Genomic DNA, 23,417 nt, shown 5'->3' with positions numbered 1-23,417 from the left:
GTTCTGTGTTTCTGTGAATATCCTGCTTTACTTCCCAAGTTGACAAGGCATAAAGGAAAAATTAAAAATATGTTTATTCTGGATCCTTTTTACCAACACAGGGAAAATTAAATCTGTCTGTGACTTGCCCACTTCTGCCAGTATGCTCCTGAAAAGCAGAATAGCTTTGAAAGACAGAAACCTCAGAGAGAGCCAGCAATCGCAGGATTCCCCTAAACCAGGGTCAAACCTGCACTCATCTGAGTAAAGTGATTTCAGTAAATCAGGTACCTAGAGCAATGCAGATTTCCAATAAATGCCAAGACAAAGCCTTTTACTTTGGTCTGACTGATGTTTTTGAGTTGATTGATACTGGACAGGAACCAAACTGCAGTTCCCACATGTGAATGCTGACCCAACATCTGCAAAGTTTGTGGCATGGATAGCCTTTATTTTGGTTAGACTATCCCAAGTAGAGGAAATTACACATGCAAATGGGTATGTATGTGATCCTCATATTCACCCGTGTTGTTCCAATTTCAGGCATGTTTGGGCCAGTTTTCTGTGATGACCAGAAAGGGTCAAACAGAATTTGCTACATATTTGCAATATCTTCATTTGATAGCCTTACAACCTAATTCTGTTATTTAAGAATGCAGTAGATATTAAAAACACATACAGTAGATATTAAAAACAAATATCACATCGGATAGCACAGTCAAACATATGGTAAGGTATAGGGTATTCATAAAGGATCAGAAGACAAAATGCCAGAATACCATTCATGTGCCGGTGGGTGGAACACATTGAATGAATGGGTAAATGTGACTAAGTCATTAGTATCATTTTATCAGTTCAGAAATATCCCTGCCAGATCAAAGCAGCTATCTATTATTTGCCCAATAGCCACATGTTATTTTCCTTCATTACTCAACCTGCTTTAGTTTGATCCTATGTAAGTTTAAAATTGTGGGGCAAAAATACAGCCTGTATGGAAAATTGCTGTGGGATTGCAAAAGATGTAGAGCTTGCCAAAGAAAATGAACTCTAAAAACTGTTTTCCTTGTTTATGTGCTCTCTCCAGGCCCTCTTGTTTATGTAAGGGCTCAATATATGATCAAGTTACCTTGCGTCAGCCAGACTGTGGTAATTGTCTGTGTGTGCACTTTTGGCCTGTAGCAAATGCAAGAAAATTTAACTTAGTTTAAGCCCCTTTTACTGCAGGCAAACCTAACACAACTTACCTTACATTCCCTGTGGGGTGGGAGTGTGCACCTAACCCACATGCAGCGATGTGCTACATCCCAGGAGCCTTACGCTGTGTCTGAAACCCAGGATTATGAAAGGCACCCTAAAAGGCATCCGAGACAGCTTCTCTTTTTTTGCGAGTATATTACACAGGCACACAAATGAAGGACTTACCTGCCATGCCTCAACCTTCTTAATGTCTGCACAGGATCCATTAGTGAAGAGTCCTTTCCCAGGGGTACAGGTATATATATCCTGCAAGGCATGGGCAATAGAGTATACTGCCAAATACACATTATAGGATATCCGCAAGTGCGTGTAGTCCATGTATGGTGTCTCCACACTGGTGATGTTCTCATCCCCTGTGCACGGAGGTCGGAAGGCAGCCGTTCCATTTCCAGCTCCCAGTCCCTCTTCATGGCCCTTGTGGAACGAAGTTGAAGCTGGAGAATTTTTGGACCCATCGGGTAGATAACAGTTAAACGTCTCCTCCCAAAACTCCTTGGCAAAGCCATTGTTGGTGGACTTCTTGGGATGCACCTTCTGCAGAAACTCACGAAAGCCTGGGATCTGTCCTGCCTTCAGTGCAAACCCAATGGTGCTGCCAATGACACGGAAGAACTCTGGCATGGCTATCAGGGAAGAGCTGGCCCAGGCCTCGCTTGCCAGCCAAATCTTGCCGGTGATGTTTCGCCTGACAATCTCTTTGATGAGAGGCTCCAGGTCTGGGCCACTGGAGAAAACAACAATCACCCTTGCTGTGGAGTTCTGGATGACCTCCACCACCTGCTGGATCTCCTCTTCATCCGAGTACTGGGAGATGAGCTCGCTAAAATCAATGCAGATATCTCTTTCCTCTGCCTCCTCCCGAAACTTTTCAATCCCTGGCCGGCCATAGTCATCGTCGGCTGCAATTGTTCCCACCCAGTTCCAGCGAAAGTACTCGATGATGTCTGCCATTGCTGTGGCCTGATGTTCATCATTGGGGATTGTGCGGAGGAAGGACTTGAACTGGTTCTTATTACTCAAGAGACGACTGGATGAGGCATAGCTGACCTGTGAGAGCACAGTAAACAAGCAAAACACACCATGAAGTGAAATGCCTGCATCAAATTGCCTACATTCATCTAGCATCACTGTCAACCTGTGTAACCTTGGTTGGGATGAAGAGAGAGCTGAGCACCACACTGGCAGTCACGTACTCTTAGCCTGTGGTTGCACATGATCCACTCTGAAAGTCTGTATGTTCTTGCAGCTGTGACTGTCTTACAGAGGCACATACAGGAGTGGGGCTCAGACCCGAGAGGCTGCAGCAAGATCTTGTCCACCTGTAAGGATCTGAGGTGCAGAGACACTGACACTAGCTTGGAGTAATGGCAAAGAGGTGAGCTATGGGGGGCCTACATGCACCTTGCTGCACTTCCTGCTGAACCCAGAAACAAGAAGAAAGTATCTTTTAGATAAACAATGGCAATGCACATGATTCAGACAATGAGGGCAATGCACATAATTCAGACAAAATGCAGGCTTCTTCTGCCCTGAACCAGACATGAGGCAGCAGGCCGGTATTGCTGGCCCAAACCTGCTCTGTCTGTCTCTCCTCGTCTCTCACCTCTGTCTCCATCCTTAAACAGGCTCCATCAGGAACCATATGCATGTGATATACAATCCTTGCCAGTCGAAGAGTGTGATGTGTATCAGTTGCCTTGACCCTGCGGAGTGTTATGGTAATGCCGGTTGATTCCATCTTAGCAGTATTTCCTGATTGCCAGCCAGAATCAGCAAAGGAGCCAGTAGGCATTCCACACTTCATGAGCCACCATGTTTTACAGTTAAAATGGGATTTTATTTCCTTTTCTAAAGCTATCAAGAAATATATTTTTTTTCCTAATCAGAACAAGTGCCATATGCTGTTAAGATATAACTTAGATTTTCTACAAGTAGAAAGAAAACCATAAAACCCAGAAGAGAATAATTTAAAGATCTAGAGAACTTTTAAAAGTCACTTATCTTTGCATTTTGAGATCGGTATCTGAACTCTTTAGTACTGACTCTCATTTGAAAAAGTCTTCTATAAACAGTTCATTTTGTACAAAGTGGAAATTTGCAGAAAACCTTATCTCCTCCTTAAACTCTGGCATTTAATGTTTCTGCAAGAAGAAAGAGAAGGAGGTCTCCTGATGCAGTTTCAGTGGCCACAGGATTAAATCCTCCTTTCACAGAGCTATACTCTCCCCTGGACAAGCTCCTGCCAAGTGCTACTCTCATCTCCTAGAGCCTATTGCTAGGAGGTAGAGGCAAGGTACCCCACTCCTGCAAGGTACCCTGCTCCTGCATGTGCTGTAAGGGAACACTGAGGTGAGACACTGAGAAACAGAACAAAAGTCAAAACATTTTCAGTTTCTATGTCAATGTAATGAATAATGAGCCTCACATTAATTGTAATTGTAAAACCTCCAACTTCTACTGAAATGCAGGATCTATTAAGCATGGTTTTGCTAATGGCCTTGCTATAAATGGCAGTGATAATGTGTATTCTAATGCCCAACAGCTCCCAGTTTAAAAGCCTGCTTTCGGTTGCCATACTTCAGCCACCTGGATGAGACTTTGTTCTAGAACTGAACCTCCTGACATCTACCCGTTTCTGCAACCTCTAGATAAGACTACTGCCTCATAGCACAAATGCCATTTCCTGTTCAAAGCGAAAGTCTGAGAACTGCAAACACCTCTTATCTTCAGTCTAACCCACCAACCCTTCTCGGCTGCCCTTGTTCACCCGGTAATGTGATGTGTAAATCAACAATACCCCTTAAAATGCCATCATGGTGTTTATTGCACACCACCTTCCAATGTTACTCCGGGCAATACCTAGATAGCACATACTGGTCTTAGCTTAAACCATTCTTGCCCTGCTCAGAGACCAAATGGCCATTTTTTTCAGGCTCCTGCAAGGAAGTCAGACTGATAACATTAAATAGACAAGACATACTACTGTGCACCAGGCAGTCAAGAATCCTTCCTTCTTCATTTGTGGTGCAGATGGGAATTGGAGCCCTGGCTGAAGGAAAGATATACCCTCTCAGGACAGACTGAGAGTGCAGTGTGACACAATCTTGTTACGAGGACTCTTGTGAGCTCTGGAACCTGTATTCAATTTAGAAGAGGAACTGGAAATGTTAGTCTATACAAGGCAACACAGAAATGGACAAGGTCAAGCACTTTTTCCGAAGCTGTCTTCAGTGTGGAAATCTAAAATCAAGAGCAACAACATTAAGCTATAACTTTGCTTGGGGTCTTAGCAGAGCAACAAGCTTGTTAAACAAAAGGATGGGACCATGGATGCTGGCACTGGCCCCAGTAGAGTGAGCAGACAGCAAGAAGGAAGCTGCAACACAGGAGCTGGCACAACTACACCACCACACAGATGATCCCAGGACAAGGGAGAGCATATCCACATGCTTTCACAAACCTTGTTTTGGAGACCCTAGGGCAAAAGAAAGGCATGTCAGCCCAGAAGAAACCTTCACAGCACAAGGAACAACTTTACAGATCACCTACTTGAATGATCCAGAGATGATGAGAGACCTAAGAGTAGTTGGCAATGACTCAGTTATGCCTTAACTGGGCTCTGTGGGAGTTGGGCATGACTAGACAGTGACCATGGTGAAGCAACATCACAACTAACTTGTCAAGGCTGGCAACTGCCAATGGCTGACCTAAAGTACCTGTGGTCACAGACTAAACCACTCTAGACGACTTTAGTCCTCTAGACTAAGTTGCTGTTGGCTGAAAGTTGTTACTGGCTGCTTGGTAACCTGTGTGTTTGGGGATTGCAAATTGCTAGCAAGACATATTTCTACCATAAGAAAGCCTCATATTTTGTATTGTTTCTCTCCTTGAGGTTCTACTGGAAACGGCAAAGATTAAACAATCTTTGTTTAATCTCTGCAGAGCAGAGAGGCAGGCCACTTCTGTAACCTAAACAAGAGAGGTGAAAGCGTACCTGAGGTATGTAAAAAAGTCCCAGCAGATTGGCCACAGCGGTAGAGATGCCGGAGCCCGTTGCCCCCACGACTGCAATGGTGGAAGGGATATGTTCTGAGCAGTTGCAGAATTCGTCCAGGTTCAAGGAGTCTATCTTGTTCTGGGCCACAAAACTCAGTGTGGCCTCCAGGGCTTTAGAGACTGTATTGCAAGTGTCAAATATCCTGTATCCCAGGGTCATGTTGGGAAGGAGAGTTGGGCTACTGTTTATTTCTTCTATGGCAAAGATCATAGCCTGGAGCCAGCGGAAGCCTCGGAAATTATACCTGGAAGAGTAAAAATAAAAATAAAATAGAGTGAGAAGGAGGGAAGCAGAAGAGAGGAGACCAGGACTGAGACAAAGACAGAGTGGAGAATTCCAGACACAAAAGGCAAAAGCAATTTATGCTATTTCTTGCATCCTACTAAATTTAGAAGGCTTTGCTTCTGTCTTCAGTGGTTACAGAAGAGGTGTGCACATGCTACAAGGTTTTGTTCTGGTTTTCAGCTCTTAGTTTGGGAGCTCTCTTCAAAGGTCCTGAGGATGAGATGAACTTTCTAAGTCCCCTGAAGTCTGGGAAGGTTGAAAGAGAGCATACCTGGGGTGTTGGCTCCAGCCTGTCCCTTCTGCTCAGGACCCTAAACCTGGATCTTGTGATTCCTGAGCAAATGCTCTGACACAAAGCTACACCTACCAGCTTTCCTTCCAGGCTCCTCTGACATGTTTCTGAATGCAGATGGCAGTGTCTGCTAAGCTTGTGCTGAGCACGAAGCTGCCAAGGACTTGGGCTCAGGGATACTTGGTGTGTCAGCTCCTCAGGGCTTTAGGCAGGCAGAGCAAGCTGAGACACAGCACTGGCATGCCACTGGATGCACAGGTGCCTGGGAGCCCTGCTCAGGGAAATTTGGCCTCACATCACACACTTCACATTGTGAGAGAGAGCATGTCAGCCTGCTTATACCAGAGAACAGAGACATGCTATACATGTAGATTCTAGTGTAACTTGCTAAGTTGTTAATTAGATATTTCAGTGCTTTCCTTCAAGGAATAACTTTGCTCATTATTATAGTGCTCTCATACATTTGGCTTAGACACGAGCTCAGAAGATGCCATCAGAGCTGGCCTGTGAAATTGAAACTGTTTTTTGAAGCCTCCTCTGTTCTCTGAAATGGAGAAGCTGAGTTTTCTGACTCTCAGCTGTGCATAGAGCTAAACCAGAGCTGGGGAATGGTGGCAAGTGTAATGCAGGACCTGGGAGTCCCTCTTTAGAGCATCCCATGGGCTGGCAGTGAAAGAAGCTGATGCAGGGTGAGTGACTATTTCTCCAGAAAAGAGAGAAGCTTCTTTGTGAAAAGCAGCAGGAAGAAAGTAGCTTTGATACATGCTATTCTCAATTTTTGCTTACTGTGTTTTCTCCTGTAAAGCTGCACAAGCAACCAGTTGTGTGCCTGTGAAGCTGCTGTGTTTTAGGGTAATTCAGCTGGTACAGCAGAATCTTTCATGAACTGAAACCTGCCTTTCCATGTAATGCAGTATGGGTCAGGACAGCAGTTAGTTTGCTGAAAACGGGAAGCTGTTACGACTGAGATCCATTGGGAAAACTGATGGGCCCTGGAACTGGAAGAGCTTGGGGAAACAGCCTGCCCAAGAACAGACTCTATATAAAATGGTAAATTTTAGGTTTCACATGATTGCCATTCTGAAATGCTTTGAGAGGTGTTGCCATTACCAAGGTGAAGATTTCTCAAGATAAGCTTCATGAAATCACAAACTTTCAATCCCTGAGATATAGGACCTGAACATTTTTTAACTGCTGGATTAAATGCTGGATTAAAATCCAAAGTTGATGTTAGCTATGTTTGACTTCTTCAAAGCTGAATGAACATAGACACATTACTCCCATTCCAGGAGTTTGATTTGATTCATCTGGGATCAGAATTGCTAAAGATATCACATCTAAAGTTTATCTTTAAGTCTTAAAAACTTCACTTATTCAACTTGATTTCACCTGCTCCAGCCATCTTTGGCCAACTTCCAAATGAGGTTCTGCTCTGAGGTTGTATCTCAAAGACCCGGCAGCATGGTTTCAGTACAGATCTATTCAAGTCAAAAAGTTTGAGGCCAATAAAAATCCTTAGTTATAACTTATGACCAAAATGACAGTTAGCTTATTAAAGATCACTCTTTAGAAAATGGACACAGGAGTGTGGGTTACCGTTAGAAGTAATTTGGTGAGAGTATTTTTTGCTCTAGCAATAAGGAGCGAGGTGCAATGGGAAAGCTCTGAAATAAAAGGGCAAGCCTCAGAGTGAACGAGGCAGTGCGTGTTGTGCACAGAAAAGAGACGTGCCAGGCACACCACGTTCCTTCATGTGGTCAGTAATGCTCACTGGGATGAATGGCAGCAAGGAGGCGTTTTGTGACACTTCTTTTAAAAAAGCTAAATGTATTTACAGATATTTTTAATTAAAATGAAAATAGGATTTGAAGCAAGGAACTATATTCAGGCTCCTCGTGAAAAAAAAAAATCTGAAAGCATTTTCTATGTTTAAAGGGAAGACTGCTGAGAAGCTGGGAAGTTCAAAGGTACTACTGTACTTCTGTGAAAAGCTTCACACATTCGAGTATGTGTAAAACTAAATTTAAGCCTGCTCACATTAAATTATACAGGTGCAACGTGACACAAAATTCTTTTGCCTGTTTGACAGCAATTTGATTTAATTTTTTTTAAATGTCACAACGTGGTATCTTCAGGTGATACCTTCAAAAGCAGTGAGAACTGGACTGTCTTCCCCTCAACTTCAGAGAAAATATTTGCCATTTAATTCAGTAAATGCAGACTAAGGCCCACAATACACAGTTGATTTTATTTTCCTTTCTGACATACGCTCCTGATGAATGTTTATTTACAGCCTAAGGCCTGTACTTCAGGTACTTGCGTTTGGATCGGTTTTATTTTGGAAGAAAACGGAGAGTAGGGGGTGTTTTCTGGGAGCTAGACTCCAAAATGTCTTTGAAACGCTTTTGATAATTTACCTCAAACTAGCCTGGGCGGGAGACCTGCAGTTCTCTTCAGTTGCACCTCTGCTGATAGCAGCGTCAGCAGGTCAGAAGAGGATCTGATAGATGGAGACAAACACACCTCACTCTGTCTTCTCTAATACCTGATAGACCTTCAGACAAGGTCTCATTTTGTTAACTGATACAGTGTTGTGTCAGTGCTGTAACACGGACACGGTCAGATAAAGGCAGTGCCACTAAACTAGGCTCAATGAAGCAATATATCATGATTCCTTCAATCCCTGTGAATGGAAATTTTGTGGATAAATTATCTCCCATTGTGTTGTAAGACCTCAGCAAGGGGCTACAGATAGGTTCCTCTTGGCTTGGTGTGTACATGGGTAAGAGCAGCCTTTGAACCTGGCAGCAGGTTACACCGATCCAGCTGACTGCCTGTGCCGTGCTGCTGCTGTGACTAAATATGACTAATCACTGGAACGCTCTGTCAACCATGCAGAAATTTGACTGGTTATTTCCGTGAAGAAACTGCAAGGGATTTGCTAACAGAAGCAAACTTTTCATTACATTTCCAGAATCTTTAAATAGCCACTGGTATTTTGGTGGAAAATAAGCAGCCTCCAAAACTTATTTTCTGCTATGGTACTTTCAGGTACATTGGCATAGTCTTGTATTTTAACATTTCTGAGATGTGGTGCTATGAAAAGTGGCCATTAAGCTCTAAATGAGAGTTTAATGTAAATAATTCAGTGCCCAAATGTGTAGATAGGAATTTTTATTTACACTCAGCTCTTTAAAGGTTTCCCTTCTGATGCCTGTTCCCCAACTGCCAGAGTATGTCACTGATCTTTTTATTCCCAGGCAGTAGCACAAACTGGGAAAAAGAAATCAGAAACAATTCCTCCACAAATCCTCATTTTAATTGTCACATCTGCAGGGACAGATTATCTTTGCAGTAGCCCAGTTTACTAGATAGGAAACTTGCAAGATCTCACTGATTCCCACAGGTTTCTTTCTAGTTCGTATAAATATGTCTGTCAAGGGATGCTCAGGATGGCTTAAATGTCTCAGCCAGTGTTACAAAGCAAGGGTATGTAAATTAAGGGACACAAGCTCACTGCGTGGTTTAAGCTCCCCATAGCTCCATCCCCTCTTTCTTTACTTGTTTGTTTGTCTGGTTTGGTTTGAACAGCTCTTACTGTCTGGATCCAGCAGGGAAATTATTCCTGATCCCTGTTGGTCTCCATAAAGGAATAATTCACAGCCTCATGTGAATTCATGACCTTCATTTATCAACACTTGCAAGGCACTAAATTAAAAGCAATAGAATATGAAGGAAAAGAAGAAGAAAGTAATGTGAAAACTCTAAATACAGCTTTCACTTACCCTCCCATATCCGACGGGTACTTTTGTTCAAGAATGGTGGCAAAGCCTGCATATGCTTCTTGGCTCACGCCAGTACTCCTCTTTCTCTAGTAGTTGTATACACATACTAATTTCTCTGTCCTCTCTAGGTTTCCAGTACATTAATTACATGTTATTGCTGCTACTACCACTGCTATTACTAAACTATGCAAAGGGGAGACCTTCAGTCGTTTGTTGGATTCCTGCAGTCAGTAGGTATAATGAGTTGCTTACTACTCTTACAAGCATGGGTAAGGCAAATTGTGCAGACCAAAGAAAATTGAAAAATTAAAATTCAGAAGGTGGGTGGAAAAGAAAGAGGAAAAGCAAATAATTTGGTCTTACAGAGGAAATTCTAAATACCATGTTATGCATTCAGTTCTGCAGTGGGATTAGCAAATACAGCAGCAAGGGGTAGAATTAAAACTCTCTGTTCTGTCAGATGGACAGACAAAGTCAGTGAGCTACAGTGTCCCAGACCCATGCTCTGTGAAGTCCTGCACTATGACATGGGGATGATGTCTCACCACAGTTTCACAGCCTGAGAGCTATGTGTCACAGTGCGGGACCCTGGCTAGACAGCTGATCAGAACACAGCAAATATGCATTAAAAATGATGACCTAGTGATACCATATTGGCAACACTGTATGTCAGCTCAGTAAAGATTTATCCTCACTGCAAACAGTTCATTACAGTAAGAGGAATACATGGCTATGGCCCATCTGTGCAACAATGCTAACAATAATACTGACGATACCACCACCACCACTACTGCTAATCTACCTGAAATCGAGAAAGGACAGAGAAATGAGGTTATGAATAGGCCTCTGTGGGTGCTGACAGGGAATGGGGGTCAGAGATTGCTTGTGCTGTGCTCAGCCTCTGCCTCCACTGCACACATCAGATAGGCATCAGCAAATGTTGCAAAGAAAGTTGCTGCAACAGCACCTGAGACATACAAAGACAGAAGGTGTATTTATATCAAATGCGGGATACTTGATTGCTTAAACAATAAACAGGAAACAAAATTGGTCTCACTTTCTGTGCTCCTATCTGACATTTGATGTGGCAAAATCATGAGTAAGTTTTCACTCTGGACTCTACAATTCAGTGCTTAAAGCATGAAGATGCATTTTCAGTAGAAACAGCACAAAAAGAATGGAGAACAGATCAATACTGTTCCCCCTTCCTTTCGTTGATGAATTATGTATATAGTTTTCCAAATAATCAGGTGCAAGGTATGCACAGTAGGTTCAGGCCACTTCATGCTGAGCTGGGGAGAAACGTGCCGTGCCACAGGAGTATGAAGAGTGTGAAAACTGAAAATGTGGAGAAAAAACTGCTCTGCCCATTTTGAGAATCCCTATTTGGGAGCATAGGTATGGCACTGAAGACAGCTAAATGTGTAGGGAAACGTCCAAACAGCACAGATCAGGTTGAAAGAGCTCAAAAGAAAGAAAAGCCACATTATAAATTGCTTGATATTGAACCCCAGAAGAGACCCGGGGAAACCACCCACAGGGTTTCAGTGGGACCCTTAGGTCATTTCTTGGTCTCAAAGCTACAGGTTTTTGTATGGTCTGATGCTGCTGCTGCTACCTAATGGAGGAGAGTATGAGGAAAGAGAGAGGATGCCCATACTTCTAGAGTGACATGGGTCTAATTTTCTTATGTGATATGAGACACATTTTCCTATGTAATAAAGAGATTAAAAGCTGTACACAGCCATCTAAAAAGGGGACAGGTATAAACTGATTATCCTCAGCTTTGAAAAGATACAGCAGTGCTGGAGAAGGCTCAGAAAAGGGCAATAAGGGCAGTCAAAGGTATGGGACAGATTGGGCACCTTTGGTTTGACCAAGTACAGCCACAGTTATGCTCCTCTAGCAGACCTCCCACCCTACAAAAGTTTTTGACACTACAAGACTAGGGAAATTTTACTTTGGGAAGAAACTGGAGCCTTTTGTTGTTTTTTTTCTCTCTTTCCCTGAAAATATGAGTTCGATCCTTCCAGACTAACCAATTGCCCAGAAGCAAGGAAACTCAAATGTGACATGAAAGACTCCAGCTCATGACTTGAAGAATGTATTGGGCTCTTAGAGTCAGCATGCACAACTCTGCCACAGGCTACTACCTGATCATAGAGTCCAAAACCGAAAAGGACCACCATGGTTGTGTTGCGAGATCTCTGTACAAGCCCAGTCAAAGGAATTTTCTGACTTAAATACTGCTTAAAATAGAAAATCCTTTCAGGAAAAATATCTTCTCTCAATTTAACATGTACCAATAACAAGGAATACACATAAACTGTCCTGTCTTCATCATTCAAATCTGATGACCAGTCTCAAAAAGTCTTCTCAACTCAATCTCTTTCGAATTAAACCTTTCCTGGAAATGGACATTTTCTGGTAAAAACGTGTATCATGAAGGAACTTCCAGCCATCTCTGGTCCAATCATCCCCTTGTTCCTATCGTAGCTACTACTACCTCTGCAGCTAGATCTCTGACCTGCATTAAGCGTTCCCTCTCTATTTGCATTATGCTATCAACTCACAATTTATCCAGTTCCTTGACGGAGTGCTGCAAACTGCCATGACTGCCCGCCTCTTCACTCCTCTCTTTTGCACCTGCAGCTTCTTGGTGCAGGCGTAAGATGAACACAGATTTTACCCAGGCAAATTTCAGGTGGAAGACACGTTTTAGCAGATCAAATGCCACCCAGAAGGATCTCCCATTGTGTCCTTAAAACAGCTGGTCTGGCTTTTCAGGATTTGCCTGTTGCTGGCAGTGCTACCTCATTAACAAATCTTTTGGTAACCATACACTTGTAGTACTCATGGGGGAACATTCTCCTGTGATCTGTTCTAATAATGTGACCATGGCAAGACAGTCACTGAGGCTGACCCAGCGCTGACAGAAATGAAAGCTATGTTCAGTTTGCAAATATCAGCACTGTCCTGCCTGCCACCTGGAGCAGGTGAAGAAGACAACGGAGCTGAAAACATCCATCACTTTTCAGCATTCCACTCTTAAAATGCTGCATCTGGGAGAGAAAAAACTGCCGAGAATCTGGCAGAGCTTCTTGCTCCATGAAGTAGACATTCCACATACATTTACTTCATGACCTTCTTGTGCATGCACAGAAGCTGAATGAACCCCTGCTTAATTACACTTCTTTCTGGGTGGTCTCTATGAGAGCATCTGGGGATGATCTCATAACCTAGATGGATGAGTCTTGCTCAGTGTCTCGGCGTGAAACCGCACTTGAAATCTGTAAGCATAGCAGGAATGCTGTCAGCCATTCTTCATTGCCATCTGCGACAAAATTGTGCTAGATCCCCAGTCTAGGATGAGAGGTCCAAATAACTCCAGATACACATTTTTCCACATATGATTATACAAGAGGCCCCATAACACTGAAGTATTTTTTCCATGCATAGTCATGACAAAATTCCACATCAATTTCTTATATTTTGTTTATATGACATTTCAGTTGCAATCAGTTTCTGGCACACTTTCTACTTGTTATGTGTGTTATGTGCAGGGTTGTAAGGTTAAAAATTCCTCATGTTTCATCATAAAAATGGGTACACTTCATTAATAAGAGAATTTGTTTTGATGTGGATTTCTCCCTCCAAGGTTAACTGTCAAAGACTTAAGACAAAACCTGTATGCACTGTTTACACAGAAGAAAAGGACTTTGGGTGAGGAAAGCCTAGGTAAGGAGTTCAAGTCTGGGACTTTGTAAAGGTCCTAAAGAGACATCTATGTGTTCACTGGGATTTTTCAAAAGCGGTGACCTATCTCACTTTCACCTGTTCACTTGTTTAGGCAACTAAACAGTTTGTAAAGTCTTAGAAAATAAGAGGCAGAACTGGGAAAAAAAAAATTGATTTCGAAGCCATGTTGCTATGCATGACTGTAATCAAATTAACTGAAGAGCACTATGGGTTATTTTCTGTCCCTCTGTTAGGAAGGTTCATTTTCAAATATTATTCAAATGTCCACTGTGAACGGCCAGATAGATCAGTATATTCATGTTTTGGCAGCTTTGGGTAAGACAAAAATTGCCCTCTTTCACTGTCCAAATATTATTTATGTTACTGTTTAACACATGTACTTCCTGTCTTTACACACTTGTTTTTTCTGTTATTTACACCATACCTTCCCATTGCCTCTACAAGCATCAAATCACAGACCATATTTACACAATGTATAGCATGTCACCTGAGGTCGAGAAAGGTCAAGACTTCTCCACCAAAGCTTTTTATTTTCCCATTTTGTGGCTTACCTTATACACTCCACTGATTCTGGTCTTGATTTTAGATCCTGGTCTTTAGCAGCCACTCCAAAATGAATGGGGAACAATCCTCCGAGAATAATGTCTCCCTTCTTCTGTGCCCGTTGGTTTGGCCCATAGGCAGCAGTGTTCCAGGTAAATAGCAAAAGAATCAAGCAGCAGCTATATAAAGTCATTGTTCCTCTTTTCACCAGGGGGTTATAGGATGCAAAATTGGAAAAGATGATGTAAGAAAGCAGATGTCGTAATGTCTAAGCTTTTCCTTTCCTTAATACAACACAGAGAGGATTTGGGACACATGTCTGCAGGGAGATAAGCAACAAGGGGGGAGCCACAGTGCTGGTGTTTCTCCCTCTGTCTTCTCCATTGCAAAACAACAATTCAGTGGTCCTTCTTTCTTCATAACCAAAGCATTACGGAGAGCCCATCTCTGGGAACTGTAAAAGAAAGATATGAAAAGTGATCCCAGCTACACACCAGGGCCCCACACTGCCACAGTGGTTCTGCTTTGTCAGATCAACCCTTCAGTATGCCCCCGAGGCTGCCCCCACTCAACAACCCACCCGGGACACATACCAACCTTGACAGAGTAAGCCAGGCACCCTGGTGCTGCCAGCTACACCTCCTCAAACAAGTGTCAGATGCCTAATTCTCTATCACACGCACAAGGTGGGTTACTAAATCTTCCTATGGTTCTGCGTGACTGTCACAGGAGACCCTGTAAAACTTGTGACCAGACCTCCATGAACAGAGCACACTGTGAGACACTTCGATGGGCAAGGGGGGGAATAAGGAAGCATCAAATGCAGTAAGAATCAAACCTTTCTCTTAAGCAAATAACTATGATAATCTTTTGGTGTGGTGTCGGTCCATCCCCTCCTTTCCATTGCATGTTCTTGACTCTTTAGTTTGAGCTTATCCTTGCTAAAAATGAAACAAGGTCACAAGAAAGACTTCTTTCACATTGAAAGTGAGGATGACTTCCAGGGAAGCATCTGAAATCAAGATACTTGTCCATGATGAATCATGAAGGCTTGAAATGTTTGGTGATCATGTCATTGCAAGCTTAGCTGTAGAGCTTTGAAGCCTGCATCCTGGGGATGAGAAATATTGCAGGTTCTCTGTGCTCAATACATTTTCCCTGCGGCACGTCTACAGGCCTGCCAAATGAAGAACTAACTTAATTATGGCGTATGAAAATGGGTATGACTATGGGGGAGGAGGTAGCATGAAAAATTCACAATAAACAGCTCTTCAGCCTATTTGGAATAGGTTTAAAAACTCGTAGTAAAAATCTGAAGGTAGGCAAATTCAGAATAGAAGCTAGGCATATGTTGCTAAACCTGAGGACAGTTAATTTCTGAAGCAAGTCATCAAGAGTTCTCAAGTGCTGAGAACCTTTTTAGGAGGATGACTTATGCGCTAAATGTACCTAGGTCAAAAAGGGAGCTACTGCAGGGAAACACTGTGATCATGGGGGTTCTTATAGTAGACAACCTTAATAGTTATGCATGCTGTACGACCACCAAGCATTTGAAAATATTTCATACATTTTTGTTAAAATGAAGGTCCAGATGCAGCAGTCAATGGGAGAAGAGAGAAAAAGCTCATATCATTCTTATGCTTCTGAGGTCAACACACTTACACAGCTGGGTAGACGCTGCACTTCTCTGTGGCAGGTCCACTTGAAACTATTCTTTGGTCCTGGCTTGAACAAGAGCATTTTTATTGGCAAGACCAATCAAATCTTTGGCTAGAGATCAAAATATGTCTAGGCAAACAATTTTCTACCAGGAAATGTGGAGTCACACTGAAAGATTTTGTAGGAACATCCTGGTTTTCATATGAAAAAATACGTATTTCATGTTCGCAGCATCCAGGTGACTCAATCCAAAGTCAGAAACTCCCATTTTTGACAAACTTGACTGCTAGATCCCCACTCTTGAATGGCGATTTCAACACCATCCTCAAAATCTGAAACATGAAATGTCAAGCTGCTGCTGACACTGGCAGTCAGAAAACACTTTGGGATGTTTCTCTGCAAGCAATTAAGTGTTTGGTCACGCTGCTCTAGCCAGGATCCTGTATTGTCTATCACTCGTGAGCACATTGTCTTAACATCTGACTGGTACCTTTTACTGAGGTGCCTCTGGTATTGGCATGCAACAGCAAGATGACAGAACTTTAACCCAAGCCAGGATTAGGAGGTGACAGAGCAGTTCAACAAGGGAGTGTCCCCAAGCTTTTGGGTTCTCATTTTTCCTGGCAGATGGATGGTGGTTCTTGCTTCTTCGGTGCCCAACAGAATAAGGAAGGGAACACTTTTGTCACGTTTCAGCTAAGGGAAATGTCATCTTCCTCCCACCACTTATGGATTCAGGAAAGATATGTAAAAGCATACCAGACATGTTTTAGAGTGATGTTCTCACTCTCCAGCTGACTGAGGCTAAATCTGCCAGGTCCTATGGGACAAATTACCGAAAGGCAAACAGTCACTGCAGTCACTTTCCATTCTGTCCTGGTTCACAAAGCCCTCCTGCTATCTGATGGCCCATGTAAATATCTACAATTTCATCTACAGAATGGGTGTCTGATCTTGTGACAGGAAGTAAGGTGTGGACTGCCAGCTGCAGAAGAGAGCTTTACACCATGACCCACTGCCTTGACACAATGCTAGCCTTCCTGCACATATAGCCAGACAGGTGGTGAATGTGCAGCAAGCTCAGTGCTTCAGGAGTGCATCAGATTTATTGCAGATGGGGGGGTCATGCTCTCTACATCTGCTGACAGCCCACTCCCCATCCCAGTGTGAGGACCACTCAGGAAAGTTTCCACCCACATGGAGAATCAGGGTCAGAGCATCCCTGCTGCTACTCTGCCTGTCCTTTTCCCCAAGCACTGCTCGGATCAGGCAGGAAGGAGACACATAGTCAAACTGTTCTACTACTTTCAATCTGTTCCTTGCTGCTGTCTTTCCAAGGGCACACTCCCAACAGTGGGTGAACCAACAGCATGGAGTCCCTAAGAAAAAGAGTGATCTGCTCCCCAGCTGAACTGCTTCACCTGCTTTGCAGTCTGCTCTTCAACCACATCCAAAGGTGGGCAGGACCCTCATGAATTTGTTGGCTGAACAGCAGCCAGCAGTGTGCCCAGGTGGCCAAGAAGGCCAATGGCATCCTGGCTTGTATCAGCAATAGCGTGGCCAGCAGGGACAGGGAAGGGATCTTACCCCTGGACTCGGCACTGGTGAGGCTGCACCTTGATGACTGGGTTCAGTTTTGGGCCCCTCACTACAAAAAGGCCATTGAATGACTCGAGCGTGTCCAGAGAAGGGCAACGGAGCTGGTGCAGGGTCTGGAGCACAGGTCTGATGGGGAGCGGCTGAGGGAACTGGGGGGGTTTAGTCTGGAGGAGGCTGAGGGGAGACCTCATCTCGCTCTACAACTCCCTGAAAGGAGGGTGCAGAGAGCTGGGGATGAGTCTCTTTAACCAAGTAACAAGTGATAGGACAAGAGGGAATGGCCTCAAGCTGCACCAGGGCAGGGTCAGACTGGCTCTTAGGAAGTATTTCTTTCCAGAAGGGGTTGTTGGGTGTTGGAATGGGCTGCCCAGGGCAGGGGTGGAGTCCCCATCCCTGGAGGGGTTGAAGAGTCGGGTTGACCCAGCGCTGAGGGATCTGGTGGAGTTGAGAATGGTCAGTGTGAGGTTAATGGTTGGAGTGGAGGATCTTCAAGGTCTTTTCCAACCTTGATGATTCTGTGATTCTGTGAATTGCTGTGGGGCCTGCAAATGGTCTGTGGGGCTGCTGGGACTGACAAGTGAGGCCGGTCTCATGAGCTCTGATCCAGCTGGTCCCAGTGTGAATGACACATCCCAGTGGAGCAGGGTGCTCTGCCTTTGGTGCAGCTGACTACACTTGCCTCCTTGCCTGCTTCATTGATCTATCTGAGTAGACATCTCTCACCATTTCTGTCTGGCACAGGCATGTAAAGCTATGCTGGGAGCTTCTGTTCTTAGAAGCAACTATGAGTTGAACAAAATATTTTTGCACTCATTTTGATTAGCTTCTGTGCATATTCCAGAATGAGTAGTCACAAGAAAATTAGTAACAACAGGCTAAAATTGGGTCCTCTTCTGGACAATTCAGTAAGAAATAGCAGCCAAAAAGGAAGTAAAATGCTCTCCTGGGTAGCAAAGTGTGATTAAACACTGGAAAGTAATGCGGCAGTATTATTAAACTAAATTTAAATATGCTTGCAGGTAGTGTTGGCTCAGATACACCTGTCCCAGTGTAACATATAGCACGTATGAAAGCAGCTCAGAAAGCCAACAAAGAAGTTACGTGTCCAGGAGTGACTTCATGGTTGGAAAGGTTGGCACTGTTTAAATTAAGAGAGGATATGAAGGAAAGGGAAGAGCAGAAAAGATCTGAAATGATGAACAGTACATGGAGGCTGATGCAGCAGGCAAGAGCTCATGGCTGACACTTGCGGGCAAAGGGAAAGAAGATCAGCCTGGAGCTTTGGCCAGAGGCCACTTTCTGTGAGGAGCCCTCTGCCCACATCTGCTACAGAGCAAGGGTGTCCAGGGGAGACGGCATCACAGGCACAGCAGTTGTGCCAAGGCAGAGCATTCTTGTTTAAATACTGCCAGGTTTGAGGATAGCATGAATAAAATGCTGCCAATCACATCTGCTAAGGAATGGACAAATCCTGCTGTGCCCAGACCAAGGGCAGGCTGGGGGGTCACCCCAGGGCTGAGTCGTCACCCCAGCCAGCAATGTAGCCTTCCAGGAGAGCAGGGAGGGGTCCTAGGAAAGGGAAATAAGAGGAAGAGGGGGTCTGGATATTCATTTCTTCAGTAGTTACCAAAAAAAAAAAAAAAAAGAAGCAGGAAAAAAAGAAAAGCTGATACAGTGTACTGAGGTGAGGCCCGGCACAGGTGGGGCCAGCACTTAGAGGCCAGGCATTTGGAGCAGGGTGAGTAATTTCTGAAGAGAAGCTGCAGAGATGGGATGGTCTGACTAATGCTATTTAGCCTGGGGCATCCCCTCCCCTACCTCCCTCCCAGTTGGCAAAGAGACCTGGGGGATTGCAATGCTCCTTCAGGGGCAGAGATGGAGGTGGCCAGCAATGGCCTTCCATCCCATCTGTAGGCAAATACAGCTAGCCTTGCAATACCAAAGCACGCAGCAGAAACAGATTTTTTTTTAAAATGGCTAGTTAGCCATCTAAACTTGGAAAAAATAAAGGCCGGTGTTTTCCTCCTACCAAATAGATGGTACCAACTTGAGAGAAAAGCACAGGAAGCAGCATACAAACAACAGTTTTCCTGATTCTAGGATCACAGTAGTGTTGTGAGGATTATAAAGTGTTAAAAGCCATGATGAACTTCTGCAAATAAAAAGGGCATGACCGGAGGTTTAAAAAAAACTCTCAAGAAATTTGCTTGAAAACTTTGCCCTGAGTCTGGGCAAGGAACCACGCGTAGGACTTAGCCAAGGTGGGACAGGATCAGTGACTTCCCCATCTGCTGTGGGAAGAGGGTGAGCTCGAGACCACAGCCTGCTGATTTATTACTCTGTTTTTCTGCTTTTCCTTTAATAAGGCTTTCTTTTACCTTCGGGGTTCTTTGCTTATGAAAAAGGAAAGCGTTTTCATCATGAACAGACAATGTAATTTAGTTTGCTGGGATGCTACAGAGGGGTTTGAGCTGATGCTATTGAATATTTAGGAACCATTTTTTGCCACCAGACAGTACGTGGCTGAAGTATTAAATGTAGAAAAAGTAAATTCACATTCTTATTTTTCTTTTCTCACAGTAGGCAAAGTGGAAAGATCTAAACTGGTAAAATAGGGTTCATTTTAAAACAGCATTTACAGCACTCAGTACTCCAAGATGTCATTCAAGAGCATGGCAAGGGATTAAACAATGAAAACAGAGTTATTCAGTCATGGTATAGGGTAATACTTGGTATCCCCCTGAATAATTTGGAACTAGCTATTCTCAGGGACAGGCCACAGAACTGAAATATCAGAGGTGCTGTCTGTGAACCAGATGGACTGTGTATATATAAAAAACATCCCTGAGGCAGCAAACTGAGGGATAAATGTCCAAAGATGCACTGGCACAAAATGATATCCAGAAGCAGCAAAACTAAGTGTATGCCCAACTCCTTGTAAATCTCAGTGTTAAAATTTACAGCTCCCCATACTTAAATATCAACTATAGCTGGGAAACCAAGTATCTCGTTAAATAGGAGACACAGGTCTCCCAGCTGCTTTCAAGTGCTCTTCACGCCTGAGGTCAAAAATATTTGAAGATGCTGATTTCCTGACGAACAGTTATTAGCTTGCTGCCCGTACCCCAAGATAATACCCTCTAGTATCATCTTTTGTTGTGGCAAATCTTCCTTCAGTTCTCTTTTCTTTAATTGGATTAAGATTATGAGCCTCTTCCTTATTAAAGGAAAGCATTATGCAGACAAAGATTAAATTACCTGCTAACGCATGCCTGAAGACATAAAACTTAGCAAAATATATGTGGAAATTGTACTACTAAAAGAACAAATTACTGCAGTCCTGTAGTTTTCAGCTAATAAATTAAAAAGGTTAAATTAAGAAGCAATTGAATTAAGAAGGAAGCTTGGAAGCCATTGCTATTTTTTTCCCTTTGCAAATACTTTTACATTTAAAACATTATTTAGTATTAGCGCATAAATTCTTTGATTATAAGCTCTTTAATGCAGAACACCTTTTCTCTGTATACGTATTCAGAAAAGACAATTCCATAAGATCTTTTGCAAGAAAAATATAAAAAATAAGTATTGCCATTTCCATTTTTTTTTTGACACAGCCTTATTTTTAATCCCCCTCCCCTTTTTTTTTAAATATTCTTTAATATTTTCTTTCCACTCTGTTTTGTAACTATCAGACATTTTTGGTTTGAACTCTCTGGGAAGTGGAAGTAAAGTGGCAGCTATCTCACCTAACCTTCAGTGGAGGAACTTAAAGTGGTTCCAGGAACAGGGGGAGACATCAGGCTACTGTTGTCATGGCAGAAACCATACCTGAGGGGGTGAAAGATGGGACTCAGGGTAGAGTTGTGGGCGTTTGAAAGGTTTGCAGCAATCGGTACCATTTTGCTAGTTGAATGGATGTTTTAGTTTTCAGACTAAATCATGCAGAAAAGCCAGAAATGTTCAATAAATCTTTGTTCTTTGGGTGAAAAGAAGCTGAATGGCACACTCATGGCACATACTGCTTATGGAGTACTTCTCAATCAAACAGTAACTAACCACAACTTTAAACAGCAGCTGCTCAAGTTCATGTAATAGCTGCATTGGAAAGGATCTCAAGGGGTCACGCACCCTGTCCCTTAGCCCAAGAAGGACTCAGAAGGAGTAGTGCTGTTCCCAGCATATTTTCTCTAAATCCTTTTGAGGAAGAAGACCTGTCAGACACCCAGAGCTGCCTATTCCAATGCTTCTCTGCTCTTACCAAGGCAAATGTTTTCTCACATCTAACTCAAATGTTTTTTGTTGCAACTTAAGCCTGTTGTCTTCTCTAATCTATCATGCAGTCCAGTGCCTCCCTCCTCATAATCGCATTATTTGGGATTTGAATTCACTTCCCCTTTTTCTCTTTTAGACCAAGCAAACTAAATTAATTTAATCTTTTTTCATAAAGATGCTTTTCTGAGCTCAGAGTATTCTTGTTTTGTTCCTCTGGCGTCTCTCCAGCATGTCTCCACATTTAGTGCAGACCAGTGCCCAGAAATGGACACAGTGTCCTTGTTGGGCCTTTACCAGTGCTGAGCAGAGTGGTAGAATTACTTCATGTGTCTTGCAGGCTACAGCCCTGTTTATACATCTCAGCGTGGCACTTGTCTTTTTTGGAACAGCATGACATTGTTAAGTTATGGTAGATCATCAGCTGAACACAAGGCAAAGTTGAGCATGTTAATATCCACAAGGCCATGAAACCTCACAAGAGATTCTCATCTTCCAAAAGCTTTTCCCTCCCATTCAACCCAAAGGTAGAACCTGCTAAACTTCATGTGATCAACCTGAATACCAACAAGGAATCAGCACGCTCAGGCTCAGCTGAGTCTCCTGGACTTTCAGGACCTTTTTACAGCAGAGAGCTGGGGAAGATTCCTGATCCTGGCCATGGAAACAGGGCTTTCCCAGTCCCCAAAAGACCCTGGACTCCCACACAGCCTATTCAGCGGGGTTGTCCTGCTTCTGGAAGGCCTGACGTCCCATGGCCAGAAAAGCCTGCAGGCGAGGTTGCCCCAGAGCTGCGATGTTGGGTGGTTTGGAGGATCCAAGCTGCTCACCCACCCCTTGGGGCCTGTTGGACATTAAGCAAAAGCTTGTGGAAACTCCAGCTGCATTTCAGCAAAGCACTGCCCCACCAGGAGACTTCCATGGAGCTTCTTGCTTTTGGCAAATCACTATTTTCTGATGAAATGCTGCGTTGTCAGAAGATGCTTGAGTGCTCCCTCTCCAGATTTTGCTTGTTGAAATCTCAAAGTTTCTACACCTTTCTAGAAGGTCCAGCATAGCTCAGTCTGGAGCTGTGCATCTGATAAAATAATTACTGGCTGGAGTCCTATACCTTGTGTAATGCAGGTGGCAGAATCATTAGAGTTTTTGTGGCTTTTAAATCTGGGATTCTTTAAGTCTCACTCTAATGGAGAGTTGTAATTTGCTAAACTGATAGAAACTCCTCAGAAGATATCCTGCTGTACCTTGAAATTCTCTTATTAATGCAAAGCATACGGTTAGACCATGGTAAGGTTGAAGCCATGAGCAACACACCTGCCCTCAACAGTCAAGGAAGAGGTTCAGGTAGAATAGAAATCAGGGAGGATATATGTGGTCAGCTTTGTGCCCGATCTCATTGCTCAAGGCAGCTAAAGGAGGGCACTTCTGTGAAGTGGACAATGGACACAGGACACAAGTCTTCATAGTTCTGAAACCAGGCAAGACTTCTAGTGCTGAGGGATGACAATGTGAGAAAAAGTAAATTGTTCCCATATGTCACCAGAGCAGGCATTAGCTCAGCCTTCTTGTACCTCTTTGGTCAAAATGAGGGATGCAAAGACCAATCAAACCCAGACTGCTAGTGTGCTCAAAGGGAGGAGCTGTGTTTGAACTTTGTGGAAGTAACTGTTCGGTCTTTAAAGAAGGCAGGTGTTAACTGAAAATCACTATAAAGTACTTACTGGCAATGTCAAAAGAGATAATTCTTACACACCACACTCCCCAAAATAGGGAGATTTTTGTCTGGACAAATAGCATGATTGGGAAATGGAATCTCAGCCTTGAAAAAATTTGAAGAGTTCAGAGACAAGAAGACTGTAGAGCAAAACTCAGGTCTACAATAGTGACTCTGTTTTAAAAACATTACCCATACACTTGATTTTGAACTAAATAC

General features: G+C 43.4%; 1 protein-coding gene across 3 annotated transcripts in view; it reads right to left on the bottom strand.

The window, feature by feature from the left end:
- CASR (calcium sensing receptor) overlaps positions 1-23,417 on the bottom strand; it is an 82,190-nt gene that overhangs the window by 30,802 nt on the left and 27,971 nt on the right. For all 3 annotated transcript variants that reach the window (XR_012626787.1, XR_012626788.1, XM_074853993.1), the window contains exons 2-4: positions 13,966-14,411; positions 5,231-5,537; positions 1,402-2,283 (exon numbers count right to left, since the gene is read on the bottom strand). Coding sequence is in view for 1 of the 3 variants with exons in the window: in XM_074853993.1 (XP_074710094.1) it covers positions 1,402-2,283; positions 5,231-5,537; positions 13,966-14,150 (1,374 nt within the window). In the remaining 2 variants the exon portion in view is untranslated. The remainder of the gene's footprint in view (positions 1-1,401; positions 2,284-5,230; positions 5,538-13,965; positions 14,412-23,417) is intronic.

This window comes from Strix uralensis, chromosome 2 (genome assembly GCF_047716275.1).
Source record: "Strix uralensis isolate ZFMK-TIS-50842 chromosome 2, bStrUra1, whole genome shotgun sequence".
Classification (NCBI taxonomy): domain Eukaryota; kingdom Metazoa; phylum Chordata; class Aves; order Strigiformes; family Strigidae; genus Strix; species Strix uralensis.
Note: the sequence above shows the minus strand (reverse complement) of the source record. Positions and strands in the feature narration are given on the sequence as shown.